The sequence below is a fragment of the Strix uralensis genome, chromosome 1 (assembly GCF_047716275.1).
Source record: "Strix uralensis isolate ZFMK-TIS-50842 chromosome 1, bStrUra1, whole genome shotgun sequence".
Classification (NCBI taxonomy): Eukaryota; Metazoa; Chordata; class Aves; order Strigiformes; family Strigidae; genus Strix; species Strix uralensis.
Genome location: NC_133972.1, coordinates 95,332,544 through 95,347,375, shown reverse-complemented (window position 1 = coordinate 95,347,375; position 14,832 = coordinate 95,332,544). Strand labels below are relative to the sequence as shown.

At 44.2% G+C, this 14,832-nt stretch overlaps 1 protein-coding gene across 2 annotated transcripts in view; it reads left to right on the top strand.

The window, feature by feature from the left end:
• Positions 1–13,556: 13,556 nt before the first annotated feature.
• The window catches only part of ANKRD33B (ankyrin repeat domain 33B), a 48,453-nt gene continuing 47,177 nt past the window's right edge, over positions 13,557–14,832 (top strand). Inside the window, exon 1 of one of the 2 annotated variants that reach the window (XM_074874423.1) lies at positions 13,557–14,030. In XM_074874423.1, the coding sequence (XP_074730524.1) occupies positions 13,620–14,030 (411 nt within the window). In that variant the 5' untranslated portion in view covers positions 13,557–13,619. The remainder of the gene's footprint in view (positions 14,031–14,832) is intronic. The other variant, XM_074874414.1, reaches the window with a different exon arrangement.

Here is a 14,832-nt window from a genome sequence, read left to right as displayed (position 1 = left end):
TCCTTATAATGGCAAAGTGTTAAGTTGCCTTAATTACATCAGGACCCAAGAGGCTGAATCTCTGTTATGGAAGGCTTGATACTGATCACGAACTGCAGAAACTTTTCTCTTAAAGTCCAGCACAGATCTATAGCTAATGAAACCTGTTTCCCACTAATGAAAGGCTGGTCACATGAAATCACTTTATTATGCCCTTGGGCCACACATGAAAAGCTTTCAATACAGGAACCGAAATTAAGGGTAGATTCAGAAAAGTAGCCAAGAACTTGTTGGGTTATAGATGCTGGACTGCCTATTACTTCTGAATGATTATTCTGCCTATATAGCAGAATAATGGGGCAATACAGCGTGGCAGTGCCTGTTGTACTACTAACTTTTCAATATACATTCCTCACCAGAACTGTCAGCCAGGTGTACTTCCAAACCAGCGACTCCTAACTGCTAGATTTCACATTATGCAGAGTTTTTACTAATTAATAACTAACTTGCAAAGTCATTAAGATACTATCACACTGTATCCATCAGCAAGTATTGGGAAAGTGGGATCTGTATCCCAGATTGCAGCAGAATGAGCTCAGACAGACCACTAATTTGGGGGCTCCTCCCAATTCGTGCATCATTTTATAGGAAATGTATCAGAGTGGATTCACAGATTTCAAGGACTGCCACACTCAAGCTTTCAAAGATCCTGTACTCAGCAACATAAATCACCAGATTATCTTCAAAATCATCAGGTATTTAAAATAGCAGACATTATTCCTTTTACTCACCTTTCTAGTTTAGGAATGTGATTTCCAGATAAGCAGGTGATTTCAGGAGCTCTGACTTTCAGCAAAAGACGGGAGCATCATGAGACTCTGCTGGAAACTGAGACAGTTGGTTACAAAGGACAGTGGCCTATTGCTATTATTCACAGGGAGTTTTCCCACCAGTATGTATCTCATTCTCAAAAGTTACTCCCAATGGATCTCAAAGCTTTTCAAAGACCATTAATGTGTCTTTCAGCATCAGCCTTTGCTAAAACCTTTGCTGTAACCCTCCAGTTGTGTCAGCAGCCTCCCTGGCCACATGGGCCTGGGAGGTTCTCCCTACTTCAGAGTCCCAGCCTGGGCACGTTATCGGTATTGACATGCAGAAGGCAGTCCTCCTCATGCCCTCCAGAGGAATGAGGAACCTTTGTCAGCACCACGCCTCGCTTCCCAACCAGACCAGAGGAGCACCACCACAGAAATGTGCCCCTGCTCCACATTTCTAATTAGGTCAAATGCTGTAATTTAGAAAGCACGTATCTATTGACTTAATGAATGGTTAAAATTCATTTTCTCTCTAATCCCTGCTGACAGGCCAGGTATAGGCTGCTGAGTAGCCCCTGCCTGGTGTGGTTTTGAGCTGTGGTCCTGGGCTGGGGAGGTCTCCTTATTCAGCCCATCCCATCCACTCTTCCTCCACCCCTGGAGGAAGCAAACCCACCCGTTGCACGAAGCCGGGTGTTTCACTGATGGGGGTATGCACCACCTGTGCTGAGCTGACACACCACCACACAGAAAGAGAAACACTACCTATTGCAGCACCAGTGCCAGCGTACTTGGCATACACAGCCCAAAATGACTCACTTCAAAACATTTAAATGGGGAAATTATGTGTGAATTGAACTTGGCTCTCACATCCCTCAGCTCTGTGTCTCTCACAATTCTGGCCTGTTCTAAAGTGTTATTAATGCATTTGCCTTACCTGCCAGGGGATTTACTAAGCAGAGGTAAACACGACTGGGGTGAAAATCATGGAGGATGCCACTAGAAGGAACCCTGAATCCCAGTAAGCAGCTACTGCTGTCACTCTGGGAGAGGAGGATGTAACCTGCTCACGGGCCAGCCAGGTGACACGGCCCTCCCCCCTGGTGCACAACGTTTTTATCTCCTCTTAGTCCCCCTCACCCAGGCCAACCCCCAGTCCTCCTCCCCATCCCCAGAGGGACTGTGCTGGCCTCACTCCTCATGCTCCTGGGTGTGAAACCACCTGGAAAGCTCACTCATTCTGCTCACTCTGTGAGTGTCAGGAGCCTTCTGACTGTGCTATTCAAACACTTAGGAATGCCTTGTGTGTTATAAAGCCAGTGACAAGTGTTGAAAACATGCATATGATCCAAGATATACCCGTTATCCAAGACTCTGCCCATTTTACACCGTTGCATCTTGCTACAGAAGTTGTCCCAATGGCATCAGCAAAGGATTGTCTCTGCAGAAAGATAGTGGTACTTCACACACATAAAAACAGTTGAATTTCACCAAGATTGCTGTAGTATGTCCTCATTTAAATCACAATATTTCTTAGCTATTTAAAGGGCATTTCATTATCTTTCACAACTATCATTCTAAAAGCCCCATTTTTTTTTACAGAAACACAGGGGATGCTTTTGGTTCTAACACAATGAAAGGTTTATAGTAGGCACAGTTCCAGAGTTAGGTTCAATATGGGTAAGCAAAAGGCAGATTTGTAAAACTAAATGTTAGATCCCTATTTTTTTCAGTATTGAAATAGGTATTTTCAATTTAGCTAAGAATAAAAGAGAGGTGCAGCAGAAAGGTTTTTAAGTTGAAGGCCACATCACTATTTTTGAATGGCAAAAACTTATCTCTTGTGATTTAACTTCAGAGCACGCCATACAGCATAACACAATGCAAAATGTTACAGCAGTGCTGACAGTTTTGTTATAGCTAGAATGGGTTTCCCTATCTCAGTAACCTTATTTGAATATATTCACCTTTACAACAAAAATTAGCAAAAGTGTTTCTTTTTTAAATATGTTGTATCATATTATTCCTGAAACAACATTTTCAGCAGAGTTTGCAATCAAACACAGCTCAATATACAAGTCCCTGCTGGTAAATCTCATTGCTAGGTGATAAGTAAGATGCCATTTTTATAAACCAATCAACAAAAAAAATTAAATCCACTTGCTAGCAAGTTCGCAGCTCTCTCTTACTATTTTCTAAATAAAAACCCTCCTGGAATTTTCTAGGAAAAGTCAAGGTTTATTTTTCCTGTTTGCATTCTGAAATGGCATTTTTTCCAGATCAGTTAGTTCACACTGAGCCCTTGTACCAATTATGCTTCACTATGTTGCTTGTAATGCTAATATGTTGACTGGTGTAACAAAACTTTTACAAGTAATGTAACAAACGGCATTCACAATTAGGACAAAGCAGGTACCTTTCGTGGTCTGCTAAAATACTATCTCCAGGCTTCCGGTGGGAGAGTTATCATCTGTCTCAGCAGCAGCCCCCAGCTTGTGTTCCCCCTTATCGACTGGTCACGTGTGGGGCAGAATACAATCAGGATGCTCAGTGCATCCAGGAAGGACGTGCCACCTCCAGGCAATAACCAGAAAGGAGATAATACCTGACTTGACTCACTCCTCTGCCAGGGGAAGAGAAATTCACAGCACGGAGTCAGATCATGTGAATGCAGAGATAAGATAAAGGAAGTGCCTGTCTTCATCCACCTCTGATTACTAAATTATGCAGCATAACTATATCTTCTGTGTCACGTCTGCTGAAAATGGAGAAACCTCTGCTTTGGCCACATGCCTTAATGCGGGAGAGAAGACTAAAAGGGCCAATCAGTCCAAAACATTCAAGTTTTACAGTTAAAACCCCCAGCTTCTAAGAGTCCTACAAAACCCATGCATTCATGTGATGCATTTGGGGTGTCATCTGGGCAGCACTTTATTAACAAATTACTCGCTAGTGAAGAGAATACGCCAGTCATGCCGCTCCTGGTCTGCATCACTGCTCGCCACCATACCCTGGACTCCCTTTCAAACAGGACTGCGTGGATGTGGGAAAGAATGGAGAGCAAACCCTCTTCTAGAGAGCTGCTGTTGTCCGGCCCTGCCCCTTCCCTACTACTGTCCCCTGGGAAAGCAAGATGCGCTTTCTTCTCTCTTTTCTCTTCATCAGGAAAGTGCATGTTTTCACCTTTTCCACAACCACCCACAGAGTAGATGATACATTTTCCTTCACTTAGTGAGTTCCTTCATCAGTGTGAGACAGACCGTAGCGAAGGGAACCAAAGAAATTGAAATACAACTTAACTTTAACAGCAACCAAGATATTTAAGGAAAACTTCCTCCTAAGATCTCGGTACTACAAAAGTGCATATAAACAGAGGAGGGTAATGTAAATGCAGATATCTACTGCTGAACATAAGACAAATCTCCAAAACCTACAGATTCAGGATATCTTTGACCATGACCTAACATTGCCCTAATCATTACAGCAGGAACGTTTAACTTGGTTATAACACTTCTGACATATAATTAAGTGTTCAGATTTCCAGGATTGCCAAGAATGTGCAGTCCTTTTGATTTTGTAGGTTTCAAACGTTTGCAGTTCATGTCACTAATTTAGCTGTTGAAGTCTAACCATAGATTTTAAATTGGAAGACATTGACCTTGACCTCTTTATTTCAGTTTCACCAACTGAAAAGTAGAGATAACAATATTTACCTATCTGAGTGTCTTCTGATTATTAATTGCTGCTTCTGAAGCAGTTTGACTATGGAAATGTCATCCCTCGATGCTGTCGCCTTACAGAGGAAGTTAAAGACTTTCTTGTTGCTGGATAGTCAAGAAGCAATCAAAAGGACATCACATTAGACTCATGGGATGTTTCCAAAGAAAATACAACCATACTGAAGCATCAATTTCCTTTCCTGAATCAGTAACAGACTATTTGGAGTTGTAAAGAAAATACAGGCAATGAGAACAGTACAGGAAGGAGATATCGCACTTTCCATTTGGTACTACTTGTTAACGACATCTGTACAGGGGGCCAGAAAGACCCTCCATACATGCCCTCTATGGCACAACATGCTTTGAACAGTGACAGCTCCTCATTTTAATACACTATATCCATACAGAGGAGTATGGATAGTAACAGAACTGAAACCAATGGAACTGCATAGAATTCATTACAAAAGTGTAGTCAGTATTATCTCCTGACTTAGACCTCTAACTTCTTCTGTAGCAAATTAATGGAAATATATTTTCTTAAGTGGAAGAATTCTGATAAAAAGAGATGCAACAGAGAGAGCAAGATATTTTAAATTGTTTAAATAATGATCACATGGGAGGTATGGTTTCTAAAGAGGTATGTTTTACAAATAATCTGCTTTCACTTGAGCATGTCCTGGAATAAGTCCCATGATGTTTGTGATTTGTGAAAATTGTGTTATGAAAACACCAAGAAACAAGGGAACCATTGGGTGAGATGAGTATCTATTTATTTTAACCTGGCAGTATGGCAATTTAAAATATTTCAGGAAAACATTAAATAAATAATCCCCTTGAAGAGCATTCCATTTCTGCAAAGATTAAAATGAGTATGATCCTATTGGAGACAAGGAAACCTAATAGATAATGTGCACAATATTCTATGAGTTATTCTATGAGTTTCTAAAATGTTTTCAAACCACACACATCTTTATCAGGGCACCAATTCTCTAAATCTTTCAAATATATGCACAAAGCCTTTCCAGAGTATTTAAGCATAGTCATCTTTCAATACAAGCCTCTAGTTAATCGTATGATTGCATACTCTGGTGAAACGCCAGTTAACACCAGAAAGACCAATTATCTCAGGAAGAGGTGGGAGAGGAAAAACAAGAAATCCTCTGAGCATGATTCATTGCACATAGAAGGAATCACATTTCCAAATATAGGGTGTTATTATTTTAGTACTGTACAAAGAAACAAATGCAAACTCTGAAATCCCATACTGAAGCAACAAAGCGGTCTTGTATCCATGTGGCCTTGCTGGAGACCACTTTGTTTCTCAGTGTCCTGGTTTATATTTAAGCATGTAGAAGAAACGGTTGGAGAAAAATCCAACATATTGAACACAATAACAGTGTTTGTCATAAAGTGCCATTTATAATATTTGCTGGCCTCATTCATTATGTTCTGAAAAGAGAAATAGTTTAAAGATGACCACTCGTAGCCCTTGATGGAGCTATGCCATATGTAGTCAGATGGATCTCTCTAACGGTCTCAGTGAGCAGCCATACCCTATTCCTCATCTGCCTGGCTATATAGATTTATTCAAGCCATTTAAACAATAAGTCATTTAAAGTATTTGAGTAGTGCCAAAATAAGACATCTGTATGTTTGACATTATATTATACAATGCTCTGCTGCATTTGTATAGTCTCTAATTCAATTTCCGCACCTATAAAATGATCATGATATTCACCTTTACAACATGAGCTGAGATGCTTTGCTGAAACATGTCACTCAATGCAAGTTATATTCTACGGCACTCCAAAAGCACTCCAAATTTTCAAAGGAGGGTGGATAATAAAATGAGACGGTAGATATGAATAAATTATGGCAGCAAAACTTCTAGATTTTCCCTTTAATTTCTTTACTTTGTGAGATTACTTCTGTTTCTGCTTTTCTATCAATGTTTCTCCAGTACCGCATTGCATTAGATAGCAGTGTCCAACCCCCAGTTTGAATTAGACAAAACTGAAATAGAGAGAGGATTAAAACCATAATATTTCAGAATTAGAAACTGGGTCACATATTAAGGCTTTCTCTGGGGTTTGCCAGACAAAATAGAATTGGGATTAATTCAGCACTGACTAAAGAAGTTTACTAAAGAGTTTACTGATGTGGGGCAACAGTAAGGATACATGGATGTGTACCTGTGGTACTTCCATGGCTTGAAGTCAAACACCATCTGAACCTCCATAAACCTGTAATGTCCTTAGGTCCCAAACATCCCAGAAGTAGAGAGATGTCCCATTTTTGTCATTCAGGAGCAAAACCTCCGTGATGGAAAGGCTTGAAGCTTCCTACAGTCAGGCAGGAATTCTGTAGAAGAGGAGTGAACTGATCTTGAGCTTCAGAAGTTCAAGGGTAGATGCGCTACATGCTTTCTCCATATGGAATAGCATCAGCAGGCTTATTCATACCAGTATCAAACCAACCTCTTTTTTGGTTGCATAATTTGACAATAAAGGAAGAGGAACAATTTGTGGAAAATGTGAAGCAAATGCATGGTTTATTTTCTGTATGTGGAAAGAAATTCCTTTAGGGAGGAACAAAAGACTTTGGTATAAAGACAACGTTACTTATTTATTTTAGATACCCAACTGAGTGACATGTTTTCACACATGTATGTGGGAAGCCCTCTGCCACACTACAGTTCAAAAATAAAATAACAGTTCACAAGTAAATTCTCAGGCTCACTAATCTAGACAAAAACACCTGATGATCCAATGATTATAATCTAGCAATGGAATATATATAGGATTTTTTCCCTAATCATTTTTATACGTGTATTAATTTCTAGTATTGTATTCTTTTGGTAAAAGATACCAAAATACAGGAAAAGAAATTTAAACTTGTCATCTGAGAAACATTTTGCTCTTCTACTCTCAGTCATTGTGAGCCTTTGTCCAATGAAAAAGACAGCCACTGACATTTCAAACAGTGAATGTTTCTACATTCCTATGTGCATGTGTAGCATTTTAAGAAATAATATGCAAAGTAAAAAGAAAAAAGAAGTATTTTTAAGTGGAGACATCGTGTAATCCACTCTTCAGAGATGGCAGAGCCCTGGACAAAGTTTTTATGCAAAATTCTGTTTTCCCTCAGTATTTTAATAAAGCAACATCTGAACAGTAAGAATAATTTTTCATTAGTTTTCTCCCAAGAAATTCCCTAAGACAGAAACAAAAAGAAATATGAAAGCAGAAGTTCCACACTGGAGAATTACTGAGAAGCCTCAAGGATCTTCACCACCGACATAATCTATATTTGAAAAGAGTAGCTCTGTGGGAACTCAAACTCTATCCATCTCTTTCCCCCTTCACTTGCATTTGCTCCTCCACCATCAGCCTTCTACCTACCACCTTCAAAAATATCAAAACAACACATAGAAGCACAACATTAGCATATTTGATGTGCCTTACCAATGTTACAACAATTGTTCTTTACAGTCCTGAGAAAATAATCCAAAGAGAGTTAATTAAGTGGCTATCAAACTTCCTCGAGTGAAGCTGAGCTTCACCAACCAACGTAGAGGTGGTAGGTGCGCACCTTCCAGGCACTCCTCATTGTCAGGACACTGCCCTACCTGCTCAGAATTAGCACAATTTACCTTGAGAAATCTACCTGCTACGAACCACTGCTATCCTTAAGGAGCTCAGCACTGGCAGGGCTTGCAAGGTTTGACTACAAGCTAGGCCGCGATCAGCTAGACCCAATACTGTGCCTTGAGGAACTGATCTTTTTCTAGAATGGGCCATGCTTTAGATTTCAAGTAGAAACAAAATACAGGTTCATATTAAAAGCAGAACACCAATTATTTTCAGTCACAGTAAGTGAAATTAAATGAACTAGTACCACATTTTTACGCTTATGTCCCTTCATTGCATTAACTGCACAGAGACACCAATGGGCTGGTATTACAGATACTTTAAACAACATTTAATCTGACTGAGCACCAGCTGGAAAATACCAGCAACTGAAAAAACACTAACATTTAGCAAGATGATTGCTAATATTTCTTATTCTCTGGCTCCACTCTCATCATTCAGCTCAAGCCTTTGGTTTCTAGGAAACATACTGCAACTGCCACCCATAGCTCCTTAGCAGATGTTACTTCTTAGATCAAGCAGGATTTCATATCAAATCTTGGCCAGAGCTTAAGAAAACTGAGACTCCAACCCTGCTCCTTCCAAAGGACTTTATAAGTGGGGCGGTCTTAGCAAGTTCTGCTGAATCTGTTCCTTTGTAAACATTCTCCCCGCCCCCCCACCTCCAATCAACTAAATATGAAAACAAATGATGCCTATCTTTGGCTCTTTCTAATTAACACGAAACATTGTCTCAGTGATCTCTTCAAGTTAATTCTTAATCTTTACCTCGAATGTCTTCTTCATATGTGCCTCGCCAACAGCAAAGCACAAATACAGTACATCACCTGATGTCTTTTGACTAGGTTAATTGCACTTTTATGCCTCACAGCAACTAGCCTGTTTACAGTCCTGCTACAGCCCTAGCAAAGCGTCCAAATCAAAAGTACATTATTTGGCATAATAAACACGGAGTTGGATTTATTAGTCTGCCAGACCTGCCAAGAACTCAGCAACTCCAGAAACCAGTTTGCTTACATCGATGCCTAAATATTGTATTGAGACCAACTTTAAGTAGCCAGTTTTTGAAGCTGCAACCAGTCTGTTTTGAGGACCAGTGCAAGGCTTGGAGACAGTAATGCTGAAATTCCTATCAGTCCATCTCCAAAAATCCAAAAGATGCTGTCAGTAAAAAGCAATACCCCATTTCTTTTAGCGCCTTGTTTCCCTCAGTGCCCATGTTTCCTCCACAGATTGCCTATTGTGACCCTTGGCATGGACCAGGTTAGCACTGGGGTGATGCTGGCCTAGGTCACGCCACCAAACCCATTCCTCACATTGGCCTTTTGGAGGTTTCAGTTCCTCTCCCATCTGTGAAGATGGGCAGATTGCTCAGGGGAGGTTTTCTTGTGCCCTGAATACTTCCTTTGGTGGCTCTGATGGAAGTGCCATGAAAGAGAGGTCCAGCTTCCACAGCAACATCTTCAATGCATCTCAAAAGAGGAGCTTTTACTAGCCGTTCAACAGAGAAAGAAAGTAAGGAAGTGAGACAGCTCTTACGTTTTTGGTATTGCTATGACTGCTGGTACTGTCTAGCAACAATACACTGCTCCATCCTATCATGTGCTCCCGGCACAAACCTTACAAAGCAATGGGTGAGGAGCCAAATGGCTGCAGAAAAAACTATCTATCTGATGTGCAACTGAGAATTTATAAAACCCTTAAATCACTGAAACCGTGTAAGTTGCCAATTTGTGGGAATACGCCAGGAAGGTGCATAAACAATGTAAATGCCTTACCAACAAATGCTAACTAAGCCTCAGATTCTCATCTGGCAGATTTTTACAGGCAGATAAACTGAGGAAGAGAGAAATGCCCTCAGAATTTCAAAAGTGAGTGTACAGATGTCAGATGGGTAAAAATAAAACACAAACAGGCTTCTTGTTAATCAAAAATTTCAGATACCCAAACAATGCAAGCAACCAAAACTAAATGTTTTTATTTTATTTTATTAAGGAAACCAATGCTTTTGTTCTGACTTGATTTCATTTTTAAGAATACTGGCAATAACTTTCAGTGTGTTGTAATGTTTTCCTTAGGTTAACTTATTGAATGTGAGAAGGACATGTAACACTCACTGAATCTTCATACTAATTTTACTATTGCACATGAATCTCATTAAGTCTCAGTCTCAGAACTGTTCATAAATGGAATGGCTTACAATCCTTAATGAGGCAAATTGGGGGCACCCGATGCTATAGTCATTCCAAAAATTGATTTCTTCAAGGGAAGCTTTGTCTGCATAGGGACAGGTGGGATCTGCTCTGGGTATTTTAATTTCCTGCCTTGTTAATTCCCAGCAATAAATTTTGATGAGATACTGATGACGATAATGACTAATAATTCTGGGCTATTTGCTTTAAGATGATAATGTTTATTTCTCTGATTTTATTACAAAGTTTATAAACACCAGCACTTAACTTCAATTATGTTAACTGATACCTTTTCTAGATGAAAGGTTTGATGCCGTCCTCTTACAAATGCCATGAGAATCGCTTTTTTGATAATTTGAAAGCATTTATGGACTTATTCTATGGCCTTTCTTCACATTGCTTTAATTTGATTTGCACACAGAAGCAAAAATAACAAGAAACCCTGTTTGCCACATACAAGCTGTGTCACTGAAAGAACTGAGAAACCAGGCATAATGTTTTAAATCTATAACTGTGCCCAAGCAGACTAGCCTTGGTGGGAGACTCTATGCTGACAAGATAAATGGCTGCAGCATCATCTTACGGAACCATGTAACAGTTGATGTCCAGTTGGCAGCACCTTTCTGTGGTAATTTATTGTCAAACTGCACAGAGATTAAATAATTTGAACTACAGTCCCAACAGCTGTTGTAAAAGTGAAAAATTCAATGGTGAACACAGTGTCTGCTCTGTACTAGCCTGACACCTTGCTTTGAAAGCTCAAGCAATATAGCAGTGTTCGTTGAGAGAAAGGATGAAAATGTCAGGCTCAGGTGAGAGAAAACAGTTTTCATCTCTGGGGCCCCTGCAGAACCACCTTAGCTGTGGGCAAACAGATTAATTTCTTCTCCATTAATAAGCCGATAAGGTAACCTCTGAACACAGGGGGAAAAAAAAGGATGAATTTTGAGAATCAAACTTTTTTCCTGTATTGGAATAACTGTTGCTTCCCTCTAATTAGAATTAGGGTTTTTCAGGGTTGGGTTTGGGGGTTTTTTTGCTATTCAAAGCTACTGGTGCCTGCACCTTTGCTAACACATTTCATATAAATTTTTAAAAAGCAATCTGGTAAATAAAGTAAATCTTTATTCATGTGAAATTATAAGACAGAAACAAAGCAAGTATATTTGATGAATCAGTTCTTACAGATGAGCTGAATCTTCACCTCCAAAAATTTTTGTTCCCCTGTAGTTAGATTTAGGTTTTTTATTTTTCTGCTATTCAAAGTTACTAGAGCCTTTCTGAGCTTTTTGAGTCATCTTTCTGCGCTTTTACGATCACTTCGGGCTGAGAACAACGCATATGCTCCCCGCCAGCTGCAGGGTCTCGAGGAAAAACAACGTTCTTCCAAAATACAAGTGCTACTTTATGAAATAAGATTCTGTTGAGCAGATCATTTGCCACACTGAGTAGGAAACAGAAAGTTAACTTAAACTTTGTGAATGCAAATACTTAAGAAATGGGTAGGCAATAAGAGTAAAAAGTTAATCCTCCATGCTGCAGGTAAAGCCAACTTGGAAGCATTTGATTTGGGAACAGACACATGCAGCAGTATTGGAGTAAGGGCCTTTCTTTACACAAAAAAAATAACAGGAGACAGGCAGCGTGAGCATGAGCATGGCTGGTAATATACGTCAGCTATGATCTCAGAGGTGTCTGGAGGTGAGAGAATAGTTTAATCTCCTTTCTTTCCAGTTTAGCTTCTTTGCAGAAGCAGCCAATCAGGGAGCTATTTATTACTAATTCTGATTACAGATATCCTCCTCCTAGGCGTTGGGCTAACTCCTCCAGCTAGAGATCAGCAAGAAGCCACTGGGCTTTGTATCACCCGTGACATCTGGTTCACATGATGTTTCCTTGAAAGACTGTAAACACCTACTCCCCAGGCCCCTTTATTCACAGTTACATTTTACTTTTCATTCATGCCTTTTTAAAGCCAGGAGTGTGTCACACTCTGCCTCACCTCACGCAGAAACACCAGCTCGTTTCTCTCCCGTCAGGCAGACAGGGACTTGCACCCTGGGCGCTGACCCGCTGAAGCAGGTCGTGTACGTGAGGTTCGCTTCAGAGTGCTGTTGAAGAAACCAAATATCCTGTTCTGTTGGCCAAAGGGCCTTCCCCCACTGTTTCCCTGCCAGACAACGGTGCTAATCCATGGCATCTGACAGGGAAGAAAGATTTTAGACGAACTGCGACAAAGCAGGAACTCAATTTACAGGTGCATTATTCCTCTCAACCTAATCTCCAAACTCCTTCCATAAAAAGCACGTGCCTGACATCTCTACAGCTGGTAAACTGTCAGGTCTGTGTTACATGATTTAATGAACTACTTGCTTTCAAACTCTCCTTCTGAGAAATTCTGTATAATCATTCTCCTAGTTTCAATATTTACTTCGAAAGACGAATTCTACACAGGCTAGTTATATTCCTGGAAAGTTGCGCGTACATGGCTGCCACCGCGGCTTTTCGGGCAGCGCAATTTGTGCCGAAGGACCAGCGGCAGCCTCTGCCTCACCTGCCCCGCCGGCCCCACTCCCCCCCCGCCTCCCCCACCCGCAGGTGGGCGACCATCGCCGAGAGCCGAGCACGCCGCTCGACGGCGGGGCAGGGGGGGCTCCGCCGCCCCCCCAAGGAGCCTGGAGGGGCTCCGCGAACTCCGCCCGCCCCGCTTTGGGTGCGCGGCGCGGCACGACCCGCGGCGGCAGCTGCCCGCTCCCCCCGCGAACCCCCTTCCCCCGCGCCCCCGCCGCCAGCGCTAAACCCGAGCCCCAATCTCCTCGGAGAGATGCTGAGCGGATTAGGGGCCGGGAGTTTGCCAACTGCCTCCCCTCCCCAGAGCCGCCCTGCCTGCCGGCAGCCTCTCCCCGCGCACCGCAGCCGCCGGAGGTGAAGCGGCCCGCAGCGGGGACCCCCGAGCGACAGCATGTCCCGGGCCGGGGGCGGCCGGCCGCCGGGCTGCCGCCGGGCCAGCCGCGGGGGGGAGCGGCCGCTGGCGTGAGGCGGGAGGGGGGGCAGAGGGATCGCAAAACCGCGGGGCGGGGGGGGGAAGAGCCGGCGCAGCTGCCGGCGGGGCGGCAGCGCTCGGCGGACGAGCGGGGGCTGCCGGGAGCCCCCCCCGCCGGGCAGAGCCCCGCCGCCGGCGGGCGAGGGCGGCCCGGCGGAGCCGCGGGGCCGGGCGGCGCTCGGGGCGGGGGGGAGCTCCCGCGCCCCGGCCCCGCGGCCGCCATGGTGCTGCTGTCGGGGGACGGGGAGCAGCTGGCCGGGGAGCGGGTCTGCCCGGCGGCGGCGAAGGAGATGCCCAGCGCCCAGGCGGAGAGCAGCCCCGAGCAGGGGGCGGCGGGGGCTGCCGCCGAGGGGCCGGACGGGGAGGAGGAGGAGGACTGCGAGGAGTACGAGGACTTCTCCGAGCTGCCCGACACCTGCAGCATCGCCTCGGACGACTCGTTCTACCCGCCGGGTGTGCCGGAGGACGAGGAGGAGGAGGACCGCTGGTCCCTGGAGCCGGGGGGTCGCGACAGCGCCGAGGAGCTCAGCTTCTTCCGAGCTTGCTGCACCAACAACGCCGTCGTGGTGAAGGCGCTCATCCGCCAGGGCCCTGAGGAGGAGGAGGTGCGGGAGACCGACCGCAACCGCCGGGTGAGCCTCCGCGCCGCGCCCCGGGAGCGGCGGGCACCCCCCGGGGGAACAGCACCGCGGCCGTCGCGCCACCCCCCGCACCCCCACCCCTCCCCGTGGAGCGGGGCCGGGGGGGGGGGCGGGGGCTGCCGTGCCTGGACTGGGCGACGCCGCTTTCTTTCATCTGAAGGGGCGCTGAGTCGGCGGTCCCGCGGGGGGCAGGACCCCACGCAGCGGGGACGGGGGCAGGGCGTGAGGCTTCGCCCTGCTAGTCGGGACTTGCCGTCTTGGGCAAAGGAAGAGCGCGGTGTATGGGAAGGGAGGGAGAAAGGTTGAGATTCTGGTTTTCCCGCCATCAGTTTTGAGTCGGGTCTTGCTTTCCCGCAGCTTCCTGGGGAGAGAGAGCGGCCTCGCTAGTCACGGTTGTGTTCAGCAGGGCTGAACCTTCCTCGCTGCTGGGCAGCCCATCCCCTGCAGCACTTCGGGCTTTTCACCCGGGGAATGTGAACAACCGATCAAAGTTTGTGATTTTTTTTTTTAATTTTTTGTTTAGCTCCCCCCCCCCCCCCCCCCCCAATGTAAGCTTGTTCCCGTTCCTAGAATGCTAAGCAGGGCTCAGGGTATTCCTGTGATAAAATCAGACTTCTCAGAGTTCTCCTGGCATTTGTTTTGTTGCTGGTGGCCTGGTTTTGGATTTTGTGTCAGTACAAGGTTTGTGATTCTGTTTGTGCCTCTTAGTTAATAGCGGGGACAGAAGTGTGCTTCGCTAAATCCGAAGGTGAAAACTTCGGAAAGATTTTCTGGGTAACGTGTAACTGGGATG